At 33.8% G+C, this 17618-nt stretch overlaps 1 protein-coding gene across 1 annotated transcript in view; it reads right to left on the reverse strand.

The window, feature by feature from the left end:
- Nucleotides 1–5797: 5797 nt before the first annotated feature.
- LOC126883062 (peptidyl-prolyl cis-trans isomerase 5) overlaps nt 5798–17618 on the reverse strand; it is a 39201-nt gene continuing 27380 nt past the window's right edge. The window contains exon 3 of the mRNA XM_050648273.1: nt 5798–6196. Coding sequence (XP_050504230.1) covers nt 5877–6196 — 320 coding nt within the window. The 3' untranslated portion in view covers nt 5798–5876. The remainder of the gene's footprint in view (nt 6197–17618) is intronic.

Genomic DNA, 17618 nt, shown 5'->3' on the forward strand with positions numbered 1-17618 from the left:
CTTTTTTAAAGAAAATCACCTGTGCTACGACGATTTTTTCCCTTATGCCATTTTTCGAAACGAAAGAGGAGTATCGATTCTGTTTTTAAAAATGTTGGCATAAAGCCTAGTGGCGCCCTAAGGGTGTTAATTATGACCTAAACATGTAATTTTAGTTGTTCAGTGTCCAGTTGTTCATGTTTATAAAAAACTTTCGTTCTTTCACCTCCGGGTCAATATCAGATATTTGTCTCATGTGCCCATTTATAGTCATTGGAAAATTGTTGAAAAGTAAACACGGTAACCGTGTCGGTAGAACCTGATTGATAACGCTTGTTTCACACACTAAGGCCGTTCGCACATGGGGCGACGCTCGAACTACTCGACTCGATTCCAGTCACGTAGGTCTCTCCCCGCCAGTAAAGTTCCTTCGTTGTGGCATTGAGCTCCGTACACGGAGCGTTTAGGATTGCAAATCTCCTCGTCTTGAGGCAAGCGTCCACAGACCCGCATCGGATTTTAGTTTGCCTTGTACAGAAACTTATGTAACCGCGTCCACTGATCCACATCGTACGGATCGCATTACAGTCGAACCCGCTTATTGGAATAGCCTTCGTGCCAGGCAAAAATATTCTTATAACCGGGATATTCTAATAACCGATCATTGGTGGCTAGTCGAATAGCGAATATACGTAATAATGGTATTTACATACTATGCCAATTTATATATGATAATAATATATGGATTTAGGTCTTTTGATGTCAATTATACAGTAGTGTATACTACATTCGCTCTCGCGAGATTTTTTTTGAGACATTCGGAATAGGAAACGTACAACACAAAAATTCCTACCTCACACTATTAACTGCTAAAATCAACTTAATCTTTCATTAAAAAAAGAAGAATTATTAGAAATAGTGGGAGTGTCTGTCTACTAATCTCATAAAATTTTGTGAAGTTTATTTCTACAAAATATTTTTATTTTGTATGTACAATAAATAATTTTCTCATTTGCTATCAATACATTATAATGGTTTAAATAAATAAATATTGATTGGCGTAAGGTTTATGTTATTTTTATGTCTGTTTACTATTATGAGGTTGAATCGGGTTTAGGTCTTAGCGCGATAAAAAAAAAAAAAAAAAATAAAAAATGTAATAAAAAAAATGTTAAAAAATATAATAAAAAAAATAATAAAAAAAACAGTAAAAAAAACAGAGTAAAAAAAACAGTAGTACTAATAGTTTTAAATTTAGATACTAAGCATATATTTTGTAAAAGAGAGAATTCAAAACACATTGACTGGCCAGTTGGTTGCTTAAACCAGTGCCAATAAAACATAAACACACACACACACACACTATTAATAATATTGGATATGAGCAGGTGCGTTGGTTTTGTAGTAATTTCCAGTCACTTCTGACAACTGAATTTTTCAAAAAAGAAATTACTAACGTCAGTGTCAAAAAAAATCTCGCGAGAGCGAATGTAGTATAACTACTACTACTACTACGTATACTATGTATTAAATACCAAATTACATTATATATTATGTATGTGAATGAATACAGTAATTAATATGAAAAGTAATTGAAATATTTGCAATATGTAGATATGTAAATATTTTCGTATTAAAATGCAAATAATAAAATTACTGTTTTTTTTAGAAATCATCGGTAATTATAGCTTTATTGTTGTTAATCCTTGTGGTCATCCTTAATCCATTGGTTGAATCGAAGTTGTATTGGCGGCAAGAAATGAATTTTTCAACCTCACGCCGGGTTAATAAAATCTTTTCTTTTCGAATTTAACAAAGCCATGATTCACTTCTTGCAAACAAGGAGGTACTCTTTGGGTGAATTCTAAATAAACTGCTTCTAACAATTTATAACAGTGTTGTAACAGTAAAAAGTGTTTGGGGTTATGTCTGTATAATAGAACTTTGTAGACAAATAAAAATTACTTTATGACCCATGACTTTGTCGGCTAAAGATCGAATTTTTACTCGTACCAAAGTAATAAATATTTATTACCTACTTAATAAGAAACCCTAATAATATAAACCAGCACTACAGGTGTTATACAGGCCCTTGACGACAGACCATAATACCGAAAATAATTTAAATTTTTAGTAAATTGTACAAAAAATTTATTGGATGACGTAAAAAATATTCTATTAAGAGGTATTGTGTAATTAGAACATATTCCAATAAACGAATAAATTTATTAAGGAGTAAATGAAAACGTTTCGGGACCTGGAATTTATATTCCATAAACCGGGATATTCCTATATCAGGGATTCTAATAAGCGGGTTCGACTGTATCGGCAATCATTGTAAGACAAACTAAAATCCGTTGCGTACGATGCGGGTCTGTGGACGCTTGGCTTTGAGACACACATTTCCAGTCATAATAGGTAGTTTATTTTATTTGTTTCCTTCGTTTTTTGTTGTTTTTTGCGCTGAATGAAATTTTATTTTTATTTAAAGATCGGTGCATTTTATGTTCGTTGATTGTAGTACTATTTACCTACTAACTTTGTGGAAATATATTGTTTGTAATATAAAATTCTGAAAACATTGAACTTCTGTTTCTAGGTGTTTAATATAAAATTCGTTGGGGAAGTAGAATAATGTCCTCAGTATAATGCTCGTTGTATTCAAATTATACTAAAAATGTAACAATACCGTACTTTTCATAGATCGAAATAGTCGTTTTGGTTGATATATTATATAAAAAATGCGTTCTTCATGGTTGGAAGATGTGAGCAAACTGAATCAACTAGTGTGCGGAGAATCGCTTGTGCCGCATGGTTCGTACAAGACGCGCGACCTTCGTCGAGACGTGTCTTCGATCGACCCATGTGCGTACGGCCTAAGAGTTTTGACCGTGCGATAGTTGAAATGTACATAGTGACTCGAGCAATCATATGGAATATTTCTCCCTTCACCGATCGTTTCAAGCGTTGAAGGGAGAAAGATTCCATATGATTGCTCGAGCCACTATGTACATTTCAACCATAGCACGGTTAAAATTCTTAAGGAGCCCACGCACTGAATCGGCATAGAGCGGTAGGCTCGGAACGGTACGATCGGCAAAGTGTACTGCGCACTGACTCGGTCACCTCGGCAGTTTCGTGTCAGCAACAGTGTGACATAGACTTCAGTCATTTTAAAAATGAGTTCTAATAGTTCATCAGATTCTGAAGAAGATGTTATGATTGCCTTAGCGTGCAATGAATTACAAAAACGAAATCCAATTCGGCAAAATTTAGGTCCAATGCTTTTTAAATGCATCCATTGTTTGAATCCTGAGAAAACTAATAATAATTTTTGAAAAAATTAAACGCAGAATGAAAGATTGCATTATTACCGAAGGCCCAAAGTCCCTAACAACTTCTATAACGTTTATTTTAATAAGTTACAGAGATGAAAACGAAGAGAAAATTTAGTATGATTTTTAATTTCAAATATATTATTATACATTTTTGTAATCAGTATTTCAAAAGCTTTTAAATGAGGCTTTTACATGCTTTTTTAAATGCTTTTACACATGATGTATTTTCCTATTTAAAAAAAAAAGAATGTGTGTTTACTTTGTACGCACGTAAGAAGTTATACTTCTATTATATGATTTCAACGAAATCAATATACTTTAAACAGTTTCTCTACTACTTTATAAAATTTTTTATTAAAACAATACCAAAAATTAAAAAAATAAAAGAATAAAACACACACAAACACATTGAAAAATGCCACAAATGATTTCTGAACAATAATTGTTGCCAAAAATTTTAAATACGTATTTTCTGAAAAAAAAATATATAATAATATACTTACAATCATAAAATCTATAAAAAAAAATAACAACTTGCTTGGGGCTTGAACCCACTTGACGTCTACCGCGCCGTACGAGAGTTGAAGTGATTTCCTACTACACTACATTCGCGTATACGTCATGTGGGAATATACACAACCTAAACGTTTACACCACATAAACTTTTTGACATTTTGTTTATTTATATGAATCAAATTATTAGTTTGATTTTTGTCGAATTAAAATACAACAAAATATAGAGTAAGAAAACGATATATTAGATGAAGATTTGTAGAAAGTTTGTTCGTAATCAGATTATGTAAATTAAAGCATTGCCTACTAATAGGTAACTACATTATTTTTTTTACATTTTCCAAATAGATAGGTATGAAGATAATTTTTTATTGGAATACAACTGAAACATTTAGAATTACGTACCTGCGGCTTTTCAAAACTATTTAAAAAGTCACTATAATTATAAATTTGATTTTATTTCTGTCCTCACAACAATAAAAACTAATAATATATACAATATTTTTGTTTACCGATAACCTCCATATTGAACAATTATTGACAGATTATTTCGACACCCAATCAGACCCCGTATAACGACTAATACCATACTGTCGGTGTGCGCATGCGCGCAGATCAATAAAACTTCACCCTCAATGAAATCGCGCCTAAAGAAGTATAACTTCAAAAATCAAAGTTATGACTGTCATCTGCAGAAGAATCGCGTAAAATTCGAAACATTGATGCTATAATACACTATGAATATTTAAAAAATCGACCTGTACAAGCGTTTTGCTTATGTGCTGAAAATAAATAAGCTAATATGGAGGGTAACACTTATTCCAGCGCACTGTATAAGTAGAATGAAATTGGCACATTTTCAATTAATCAGTCAAACTTTGAAGTATTAATAGATAAATATATGTATCTAGTACTAAGGGAACATCCATAAACTGGAAAAAGGATGAGGGAGACTTTGTTAATTACGACGGTGTAAGTCGTATATTTTTATTATTTGTGGTATTGTTTGATATATTTACATTTAATTTAATTTAAACAAAAGGTTCACGAATATAATTATACCCTATTTTAGAATAAACAAGAATTTATACATATTACTTTTATCGCATACTTTTCATTGCGTTTCATATTTCCTTTTTATCAGTCACAGTCATAATGTTACCATATAGCAGTTTTGTACCAAAGGTCTGGCAGCAATAAATATTAAACTGTTGTTTATTTATTTACTGAACATTCTGTGTGAAACAATTTCTTAAAAGAATGAATAGAAATAAAATATTCTACTCTATTTAGTTAGTAGGTACATTGTATTTTTGTACTTATGAAAGAAATGGCGTTGAAATCAAAACAACATAAGTATCAAGATTTATATGATGCAGTTAATAAAACATAGGAATTTGCGTTTCTTAAAAATATAGACGTGTATTACCTTGCAATGCATAAAATACTACTAAAACATACACAACGGCGCCAACGGCATCGGACCATTCGGCGGGTTTTGCCTCTGCTATCATTCTCCGCCGAAGCCGAAGCGATCTGACCGTTCCGAGTCGAACGTTCTTAAGCGGTGCGCGGTGGCTCATTTATTTCCATGTGTAGCAAAATCTGCCGATTGCTCTTAGCCGAGCCGATCGCTCTATGCCGATTCAGTGCGCGGCCTGATTTAGTGTGTGTTTCGAGCGTAACAGTGTGAACACGGTAGCCGTGTCGGAGGGCTTGAAAGTATTAATAAATGTAAGACGCTGAATTAAAACCTCATACTTACGCAGGATGGAATTTGAAATACGTGAATGGGATGAATACAGGATTCTTGGATCGTTGCAAGGTGTGTCAAAGCCTTTAGAGGGAGGGACGAAAAATCATAGTGTGATTTCTCTTATGATATACAGTTTTTAAAATATGATAGAGATCCGAAACTTTCGTGAAATATGATATTGTAGGAAATAAGTATAAAATAAAAAGCACAGTACAAAATTACCTAATTTATTTAAAAAAAAGGACATTAGGTACATACAAAGCTAAAATTACTGGAATTATTTACAAGATTTAATCTCTAGCATCGGCCTTCTCCACACTAAAAGGTTCATCTACGTCTACAGCACCGCAATCAGCGATAACAACATCTTGTTTTGGTTTATCACGACTATCAGTTTCCGTCGCTTCGATCTTCTTAATGACATCCATTCCCTTCAAAATTTTACCGAACACGACGTGACGTCCGTCGAGCCATGAGGTTTGTTTCGTGGTGATGAAAAATTGTGAACCGTTAGTGTCCTTTCCAGCATTAGCCATTGACAGCCAACCAGCACCGAAATGTTTCAGTTTGAAGTTTTCGTCGGCGAAGCGTTCTCCGTAAATACTGCGACCTGGAAAACAAAATTACTAACAATAAAACACTGAAAACTTTTGTTTTCTATACTTCCACAAAATTTATTATAACTATGTGACTACAGATGTTTCGGCAGAGTGCCTTTCTCAAGTGATTTAGTTTACTATGTGTTTGCCTTTTTAAAGACTTTAACTTAAGGGGTTGAGGAGTGGGGAGCTGTTTGTCTCGAGTTGGTCATTCAGAATTATATGTGTATTTTTCAATTTATTAATTTCCATATATTCTAATAAAGATAGCTTAAGGCCTTTATTTTGAATATGCAGAATTTGAAACTCTTCATTAAAAGAATGATTATGATCTAGAAGGTGAAGTGCGTATGTAGAAGTGTCTGTTTTTCTATTGTTGAAAGCCCTTTTGTGTTCTGCTATCCGTTTGTCAAAGGTTCTGCCAGTTTGACCGATGTAAGTTTTCGGACAGTCACCACAAGTTAGTTTGTAAACACCACTCTGTAGTTGCTTTCTCTTTCGGCTCTTATTGTTCTTAATATATTTGCTTAAGTTGTTCTTAGTTCTGAAAGCTGGTGTTATTCCTTTCTTTTTTATGTATCTGGCTATTGTTCATCTTGCCAGTATATGTGATAGAGCAGATGGTACTGGGTTCTTTCTGTGGTGGTGAACAGACTAATTTCAGGACTTTCTTATGGAGTTTTTGGTTAAAAATTTTGTTAATTGTTTGTTCGTTATAGCCGTTGTTTACTGCTATTTGCTTAATGATGTTCAGTTCTGTCTCGAAGTTATTTTTTGACATGGGAATTTCTGTCAGTCTATGTATCATGCTAAGGTATGCTGCTAATTTGTGTTGTGTAGGATGGGATGATGAATTGTGTATAGTTGTGTTAGTATGGGTAGGTTTATGATAAACGGAGAACTCATGTTTGTTGTGTAGTCTGGTAATTGTTACGTCTAGAAAGTTTATTAACTTATTCTGTTCTGTTTCTATTGTAAACTTAATATTACTATGAAGTGAATTAATGTATGATAGAAATTGGTCAAGTTGCCTGTTAGTTCCTGTAAAGCATACTAGTATGTCATCCACGTATCTCCACCAATATAAGAACGGTTTAAATATGGGATGTTTAGAAATTGTTGTTTCAAGCTGGTTCATAAATATATCTGATAGCAATGGGCTTAGAGGATTACCCATAATAAGTATTCCACTGTTGTTTGCGTATATTTGATTATTGAATTCAAAATAGTCTTGATTTATGCAAATTTCAAGAAGGTGTAAAATTTCAGATGCAATGATCGGATTTGTATGTTTTTTCCTAGTTAAAAATCTTTTAGACCATAATAGTACAAATCCAATCATTGCATCTGAAATTTTACACCTTCTTGAAATTTGCATAAATCAAGACTATTTTGAATTCAATAATCAAATATACACAAACAACAGTGCAGGACTTATTATGGGTAATCCTCTAAGCCCATTGCTGTCAGATATATTTATGAACCAGCTTGATATTAAGTTTACAATAGAAACAGAACAGAATAAGTCCATAAACTTTCTAAACGTAACAATTACCAGACTATACAACAAACATAAGTTCTCCGTTTATCATAAATCTACCCATACTGACACAACTATACACAATTCATCATCCCATCCTACACAACACAAATTAGCAGCATACCATAGGGGCATTCATGGTCCTTTTCATGGGCATTTTTCAGTGCGTCACAAATGATAGAAAAAAAGGTAAGTCCGTGATAATACACATTTATAACATTTATTCTAACATGACGTTTTAGTTAAATCTGATAGTTGTCACATTTTATTTGCAATTTGGCATAAAAACAAATCAATTGTGTTTATTGCATTTATAAAATGGTATTTTCTTTGATTTGTATAGTCTTATAAATTGTACAGATTATATTCGTAGATATATTATATAATTCGTAAATAATTTTTTTTTTCGAATATAGCGCCATCTATCGACAACTAGAATAAATGTTATAAATGTCTGTAATCATGGGCGTGCCTTTTTTCTGTCACATACAATTTAATGCGTTAGAAAGAAATCGAAAAACTGTGACGCACTGAAAGATGCCTATGAGAAAATGTCAAAAAATAACTTCGAGACAGAACTGAACATCATTAAGCAAATAGCAGTAAACAACTGCTATAACGAACAAACAATTAACAAAATTTTAAACCAAAAACTCCATAATTTTAATTTGATTTTAATTTTTTGATGTCGTTAGTTTAATTGTAAGTAATGTAAGTTAACTTGTGTTCAATGTTTAATTTTGACTTTTAATTTTAATTGTAAAATGGAGTTTTCCGTCAATAAATAAATATTAATATTAATAAGAAAGCCCTATTAGTCTATCCACCACTACAGAAAGAACCCAGTACCTTCTGCTCTATCACATATACTGGCAAGATGACAATAAAAATAGCCAGAAACATAAAAAAGAAAGGAATAACACTAGCTTTCAGAACTAACAACAATAGGCCAGGGTAATAAGACAAAAATATACCCTGTTCGTGACACTCGAGCAGCCAGGGTACTGAAGCGTTTTTTCGACAAGTAATACCTATAGGAACAAATTGTAACTATTTCCTGCGTAGGATCTGGGGGCCATTTTTATTTATAAACAATTAACTGTCAAAAATGGCATTTTTCCCTTTCTTTTTCAAATCAATGGAAAACAGTGGAACTTATGATTTTTTTAGTACAAATATCTTTGAGATTATGGAAAAAGCTTTAAAATGACATATTACAAAGTTTGATATACTCATTTATTGTTAATATAATTGCGAAAATAGGTCGGAATTGCAAAAAAAAATATTTTCGCAATAACTGCTGTAAAAATTAGTATACAGGTTTGAAATTTTTGTCAAATGAGGGTTCTTTGGTGCTTAATATGTGATAAAAATTTCAAAGCGATTCATTCAATTGTTTAAATTTTATTCGAATTGTTTATCTCAGTGAGCATTTTTTTGCCCTAACATAAGTCAGAAAAAAATGACGTTAGAACCATTCCACAGGTGTCAAATGGAAGAGCATGAACTATATTTTCAACTTGGTTTAAAAAAAGCGAATAAAAAATGCATTTATTAGTAATAAATAATTATGCAAAAGTATCGTAAATCTTTCCTTATAAACTTTTTGAATAACTTTTTCCAAAAAAATTAACTTTTTTACCCTGTTTTAAGTGCACAACTACCAAGTAATGTTATTTATATCTTAATTGATAAAAAATTGTAATAAATATATATAATTTCTTATATAACAAAATAAAAAGTTTATAAGGAAAGATTTACGATACTTTTGCATAATTATTTATTACTAATAAATGCATTTTTTATTTGCTTTTTTTAAAACAAGTTGAAAATATAGCTCATGCTCTTTGATTTGACATCTGTGGAATGGTTCTTTTTTTTTTTCCCATAATCATCACTACGATGATGATTATTACAATTACAATCTGGTCATACTTGACCAATGAGCAATTTTAATCTAACCTAAATTATTACTGTTCCTTAAAATTAAGAGCTTGCCCTATAGCGTCTCTTATCTAACCTAACAAGATAGTGCACTATTCTAGCATACACAATAACGCGCACAAGCACTATGCTCTGCTTTTCACTATCACCTATCACTTAAACTAGTTCATAAGGTTTTGTCCTCTTCAGTCTTCTAACTTGCCCAGTAGTATCGAGGAGCTGGATTGCCTCAATATTCTCGTGCATGTGAAGTCGTTGCTCGTGACTTCCTGCCATCTTCTTGATGATTATTTCCACAGTTTCCATTCCTAGGTCCTTATGGAGATCACTGTTTGTAACATACCAAGGAGCATCTACAATATTTCTTAGTATTTTGTTCTGGAATCTTTGTATTACTGTTATATTACTTGGTCTAGTACACCCCCATAGTGGGCATCCATAAGTCCATACAGGTCTCAATATTTATTTGTAAATTAGTAACTTATTATGCATCGACAGTGTGGAGTTTCTTCCAATTAGCCAATACATTTTTTTATATCTTATATTTAGTTCTTCCCTTTTTTTCTTAACGTGCACCTTCCAGCGTAGTTTTGCATCTAATGTTATACCCAAATACTTAGCAGTATCTGCATATGGTACTTGGATATTGCTGATTATAACTGGTATATATTGTATTTTTTTGTTGGTGAAATTAACATGGACAGATTTAGCTTCATTTAGCCTGATTCTCCATTTTTGTGTCCACTTATATATTTGGTTAACTGCTATTTGGACCTTGTTGGTCGCCTCTTCACTTGTCGTCCCTACTGCGTGAATAGCTGTATCATCAGCAAAGGTGGCAACTGTGTTGTTTTCCAGTACAGGTATATCACACGTGTATAGTAGGTATAGGACCGGACCCAACACACTGCCTTGTGGTACACCTGCTCTAATTTCTTTTAAGTCTGAAAAACAGTCTTCTTGCTTAATTCTAAAATGTCGTCCTTTTATGTATGACTGTAAAAGTTTTGAGTACTGTATAGGTAAAAAACATTTTAGTTTGTATGTTAAACCTTCATGCCAGACTTTATCAAAAGCCTGTGCAGCATCAAGAAATACAGTTGAAGACTTTCTTTTCTTCTAGGGATCTTTCGATAATATTTGTGATTCTGTGCACCTGGTCAATTGTTGAATGCTTATTTCTAAATCCGAATTGATGTGTCGGTATCAAATTCCTTGCTTCAATAATTGGTTTTATTCGCTTAAGGAGCAGTTTCTCAAACAGCTTCGATATTACAGGAAGCAGAGATATCGGTCTGTATGACGAAACCTCATGTGCTGGTTTTCCCGGTTTAGGAATCATAATGACTTCCGCCATCTTCCATATCATTGGTACATATTTTAATCTGAATGCACCGTTAAAGAGGTTTGTTAATTTTACGATAGCTCTTCGGGGAAGATTTTTCAACAGCTCACCCGTAATTAGATCATAGCCCGGAGCTTTCTTCGGATTAATATTTTCCCTTATTTCTTCAAGTACTTCTTTTGGTGTAGTTAGCCGAATTTCTTCCTCTAATTGAACAGGTTCCTCCCATCTTTCTTCATCCCCTTGAGGTTCATTTGGTTTGAATGTATTTTCAAGATGTATGGCAAATAGCTCTGCTTTTTGTGCACCACTTCTGGCCCAGTTACCATTTTCTAGTTTAATAGGAGGAGAGTGCATAATAGGTCTTTTCAGTCTTTTAGTAGCTTTCCATAAGGAATAATCTGTACTACCGTCATCTGTTAGCTCCTGTAAGTAAGAATTAATCGAGTCATTCTTTAATTGTAGGATAGTTCTTGTGAGTTGTTGACTTGCACGATTTAGTTTAGTCTTATCTTGAGGAGACCTTGTTTGTTGCCAGATTCTTCTCAGTTTTCTTTTTTCAATTATCATGTTCCTTATTTCCTTTGGATAATTATTTCCTTTTACCCTAGGTTTCAGCGTAGGAGTGTTTTCCCATGCTGCTTGCTGGATATTGTTCACCAACAATTCTGCTTCTTTATCTAATTGCTCTGCGTTTTGTATTGGTACACTTAGATTTATTCTCTCTTCAAGGCTTAGCTTAAAACTATCCCAATCCGTCCATTTATTTGTTAATGTGGGGTTACTTTGTTTTTTAATAATCCTGTCACTCATGGTTAGTACTATAGGGGAATGATCAGAATTTAAGTCCCAACAGTCATCAATGTCTATGAAATTAGTTGAAATATTCTTAATAATAAAGAAGTCTATTAAATCAGGGGTCTTGTTTCTATCCGTAGGCCAGTAGGTTGGTCTACCAGTTGATAGTGCTTCACACCTCTGTTCTTTAATGGCTAACAAAAGCTCCTTTCCCTTAGTAGTAGTGATTCTAGAGCCCCAGTGTGTGTTCTTTGCATTGAAGTCACCTCCAATAATGAACCTTTCCCCTAATCTTTTCAAGAATTCATTATACTGCTCTTTTTTAATGGAATGTTTAGGTGGGCAGTATATTGAACTTATATTTATTTTAAAAGTTTTAGTTTTTATGTGTACTGTAGTGGCTTGAATATGTTCAGTTTTATATTCCAACTCTTCATGATGACATATATTATCCTTTATGATGATTGCACTGCCTCCTTTGGCCGCATTGTCAGGGTGTATTGTATGATATACCTTATATCCTTTAAATTTGATGTAGGATTGATTTGTGAAATGCGTTTCAGAGACAAGAAACAAATCAATTTTTTCGATGTCAAGGATTGCTTGTAGTTCTTGTTGATGATTAAGCAACCCGTTGGCATTCCATGCGACAATTCTAAGATCACTAGCCATTTCTTACCTTTGGAATAGCACCTTGAGCTCTATATTCCAGGGAAGTGACCCTTTCATTTAATTTTTTCAACTCCTGTAATATCATTTGTAGGGTTTGTTCTGTTTCTTTTTCAATCTCTGTTGTTTTTTGGTATTTATCATTCTGATAATTTTCATTGTGACCTTTTGTTACCGCACTATACGTCTTATTACTAGTAACTTTCTGTGCTTGTTTTCTTTCACCAGCATTTGACTTGGTTTCAGTTGACCTTCTGTCTGGAGGGTGTGGCAAATTCGTCTTTTTCAGACCTCTGTTTTTTATTTTCTGCATTTCCTTTGCGACGATACATCCTCGGTAGTTGGCAGGATGGTTTTCGCCACAATGGACACATTTTGGTTTAACATTTTCAGGTTTGTCGCGATCTTTAGTAAGATGTTTCTTTGTGCATTTAACACACCTTGGCCCTCTAGCACAGAACTTCCATGTGTGACCATATGCTTGACATCGTTTGCATTGCGGTATTAGTTTGGAATTTTTAAAAGGCTGAATTTCAACTTTTGTTCCTAGGATGTCCGTTATCCCATATATTTTGTTGATATCTTCGTCTGGTCTGAAGGTTAACATAAACATGTCTAATGGCTTTTTGGTTTGCCACTTTAGCTTTTTAACTGCGTCTATGGCTTTATAGCCTCTTTTTTGCAGATCTTCAACAATTTTTTGGGACGAGCAAGTGTGATGTAATCTCTTTACTATAACTTTTATCGGTCTTTCTTGTTTGTTTTCGTATGAGTGATATTGGATATTTTCCTCTCTTAAAGCTTTTATTAATTTTCTGTACTCTTCACCGTCTTGTACATTAACTTTTATCACTTCACTATTCACCAGTTTAGTAGTAAAGTTTGTTATCTTCGATTTAAGGAAGTTATATAGGACTTCATATTCTTTGAAGCCTTCCACTACCACAGGTGGAGGCATTTTGGCTTTCCTAACTGCAGTTTCTTTGGAGCTATGTTTTTGTGGTGAGATGTATGGTGAAGTATCCATCTTACGTTTCTTACTGGCTCTTGATTGAACCCTAATCCACTCTGTCTCCTTAGCGAGCTCTTCTTCATCTGTTAAATATTCTATTTCATTTTCTTTTTCAGTTAAATTAACTTTTGCTGCCAACTCTGTATATTGAGATTTTAACTGTGCTAGTTCTCTTTCAAGTATGCTTACTGTATCACACAATTTGGTTTTGTGGCTCTCGGCAGCTTTCCAAGCATTAAATAGAGTCTGTTCGTTTTGCGACCTTTTATAATTTTCTTCAAAAAGCGCCTGGTTCACTTGCATAATCATATTTTGGTTGGCTTCTGCCATTGGTTCCTGTGTGTCAAGCACAGGCTGCTGGTTGTAAGCCATATTTACAATAATTCATATAAATAAACAATTTGACTAATTTAATAATTATTGTTTGAAGGACTGGCCTATTTTATTTTTATTTATAACACATGCGATAAAAACGATAAAAACATACATAGCGATAGCAGGCCTGTCCAGTCCCACTCTGCGGAGACAAGACCTGCTCTCAACTTTTGTTGTTATTGTTTTTCTATTGTATACTAATTGCAGATACTAATAAATTATATTCAAATAAAAGAACGGCTTACCGCTTTTATGCTGATTTCGTTTCACTACAGAACAGAGTCACATTCACGTGCTTCTCTTCCGACAGTCAATCGAATACATTGGAATGGTTCTAACGTCATTTTTTTCTGACTTATGTTATTGTAAAAAAATGCTCTCTGGGATAAACAATTTGAATAAAATTTAAACAATTGAATGAATCGCTTTGAAATTTTTATCACATATTAAGCACCAAAGAACCCTTATATGACAAACATTTTAAAGCTGTACACTAATTTTTACAATAGATATTGCGAAATTAATTTTTTTTGCAATTCCGACCTTTTTTCGCAATTATATTAACAATAAATGAGTATATCAAACTTTGTAATACGTCATTTTAAAGATTTTTCCATAATCTCAAAGATATTTGTACTAAAAAAACCATAAGTTTCACTGTTTTCCATTGATTTGAAAAAAAAAGGGAAAAATGCCATTTTTTGACACTTAATTGTTTATAAATAAAAATGGCCGCCAGATCCTACGCAGGAAATAGTTACAATTTGTTCTTATATGTATTACCTGTAGAAAAAACGCTTCAGTACCCTGGCTACTCGAGTGTCATGGAAAAAACCTTATTACCCTGGACTACAACTTAAGCAAATACACTCTGGGCCAAAATTAACCGGCCACCTTAAAAAGTGTACTACATACAATTGTTTACCTTTTAATAACATAACCTCAGTCTTAATTTTTCTTCTTATAACTTTTTTGGGCTGTGGCCTTGACAATTATCCAGCAACCAGAACTAATGCAATTGGCCAATACAATTAAAAGTGCGAAAAAAGTTGCTGAGCTATGAAACCAGGTGTCGGTTTTTCCGAATTTACACGGTCCCAATATTTGTTGAGGAGTTAATAATTATAATATGAAAAATCTTACAATTTTATACAACTTTAACTTTTTTACTTTATTAACATTTTTATGCAACTTAAATGTAATAAACGAGTTTTGGTGTGGGTTAGGCCACTTTGGATCTCAAAGCGTCAAATAAAGTTCTCATCAAGCAAAGAGAAAAACTGGAAAAGAATTAAAGATATATTCAATACAGTTAACGAAACAAAATTAAGTGCAGTAAAAACAAGAAGAAAACAAGGATGAATGACAGAAGAAATACTGAGACTCATGGACCGAAGAAGAGAAGTCAGAAATAAAGATAAAAGCGTATACAAAAGGATCCACGCAATAATCAGGCAAGCGAAAACACAATTTAACAGGGTAAGACGTGTGAAAACACAATTTCATAGAAAAGAATGGAATGAAATTGAACATTAAGAAAAAGACGTGAAAAATTTCATCTGCACAATGAATATTAGATGAGAAAATTAGCAATACTCAATTCTGATTTAAAGCTGAGTTGGGTACGAGAGAAGCTTTGTTCAGTCTCCAAGTACTGATACAGCAATCATCATCATCATCATCATCATCATCGTGTAACCTCTTCTGTCCACTGCTGGACATAGGTCTCTCCCATCTTCGCCACTCTTCACGGTTCTGTGCTTCTTGTTGCCATTTCTTGGATATTCGGGTAATGTCGTCCATCCAGCGTGTTGGTGGTCGTCCTCTGCTGCGTTTGTCTTCTCTTGGGCGCCAGTCAATTAGTTTTCTGGTCCATCTTGAGTCTTTCAGTCGCGCTATGTGACCTGCCCAATTCCATTTCAGCTTGGCTATACGTTCAACGACATCAGTGATACCTGTTCTTTTCCTTAAGTCTTGGTTCCTTATTTTGTCTTTTTTTGTCACGCCGAGAATCGATCTTTCCATGCGCCTTTGTGCCACTCGCATTTTTAGTGCTGTTGTTTTTGTGATCGTGAGAGTTTCTGCTCCGTATGTCATAATAGGAAGAACGCTTTGGTCAAATGTCTTCCGTTTCATAGCTGTTGGGATGTTGCTCTTAGGCAGGCCGCACATCAAAGAAACATGAAACGTAAATTACGTTTCATGGAAATAAACCACTGCTAAACAAATATATGTCCGGCCATTTATGAAACTCTCCGAAAATAAAAATGTGTCATGAGCATGAATCATACTCGTTTCATTGGTAGGCGGACTTTGAGATTTGTTTAGCAGTGTTTTCTTTTCATGAAACATGTTTTTCGTTTCATGTTTCATGTTTTTCGTTTCATGTTTCTTTGGTGTGCGGCTTGCCTTAAAGATGTCTCTTAGTGAACCATACACCGCCCAAGCAAGTGTTATTCGTCGTTGAAATTCGCAAGTCTGATTGTCCTTGCCTATTCTGATTTCATGACCGAGATATATGTACTTTTCTGTCAATTCTACCCCTTGATTTTGGATGGTTAGGTGTTCGCTGGGAACTAAATTTGTCACAAATTTGGTCTTACTGATGTTCATTTTTAGACCTATTGTTGAAGATACGTTTTCTAATTCTAGTAGCATTTGTTGTGCTTCACCCAGATCTACAACATCTAGTTGAAAGTATGAATGAGATATGTAATAACTACGGCATAAGGATGAACGTCAAAAAAACCAAATATATGACCTTCAGTAAGAATCCAATAAATGACACTAGTATCACAATAAACGGTACCCAACTTGAAAAAGTAAACGAATACAAATACTTGGGAACCCTTATCAATGAAACAGGTGACCAAAATCACGAGATAAAAAGACGTATTGAAATTGCCAGGTCTACTTTTATAAAAATGAAAAAATTATTTTGTAATCGTGATATTAGTATTCATCTACGAACTAGAATGTTAAAATGCTATGTATTCAGTACTTTGCTCTACGGTGTTGAGTCATGGACTCTTAAACAGAGGAATATTAAAAATCTTGAAAGCTTTGAGATGTGGTGCTACCGCCGTATACTAAGAATAAGTTGGGTGGATAAAATTACAAATGAAGAAGTAATACGCAGAATAAATAACAAGCCAGAAGTTCTACTGAATATAAAAAAGAGAAAACTTGAATACTTAGGCCACCTGATGAGGGGACAAAAGTACACATTCCTACAAAACATAATGCAAGGAAAAATCCAAGGACGAAGAAATCCAGGCCGTAGAAGAATGTCCTGGATGAGAAATTTGAGATAGTGGTTTGGCTGTACCACTAACGAATTGTTCAAAACAGCAGTAAATAAAATTAGAATCGCCCTAATGATATCCAATCTCCGATAGGAGAGGCACTCAAAGAAGAAGATACCCAGATCTTCGGTAGTAAGTACTATATCGTCGGCAAAACGCAGGTGATTGAGCATTTCTCCATCTATTTTTATTCCTCTATTTTCCCACTTTAGCATTTTAAAGGTGTATTCGAGGACCGCTATAAATAATTTAGGTGAGAGAGTGTCCCCCTGTCTCGCACCTCGCTTGATATGAATTTATCTGGTAGTATCATGTAGTTTTACACGCATTGTGGCGGTTTGGTGTAATGTTTGCACTAACTTTGTAAACCGGTAATCTATGCTACTATTGTTCAGAGCAGTTATAATGCTGTCTAATTCCACAGTGTCGAAGGCTTTGTGAAAGT

This window comes from Diabrotica virgifera, chromosome 4 (genome assembly GCF_917563875.1).
Source record: "Diabrotica virgifera virgifera chromosome 4, PGI_DIABVI_V3a".
In the NCBI taxonomy this organism is placed as follows: Eukaryota; Metazoa; Arthropoda; class Insecta; order Coleoptera; family Chrysomelidae; genus Diabrotica; species Diabrotica virgifera.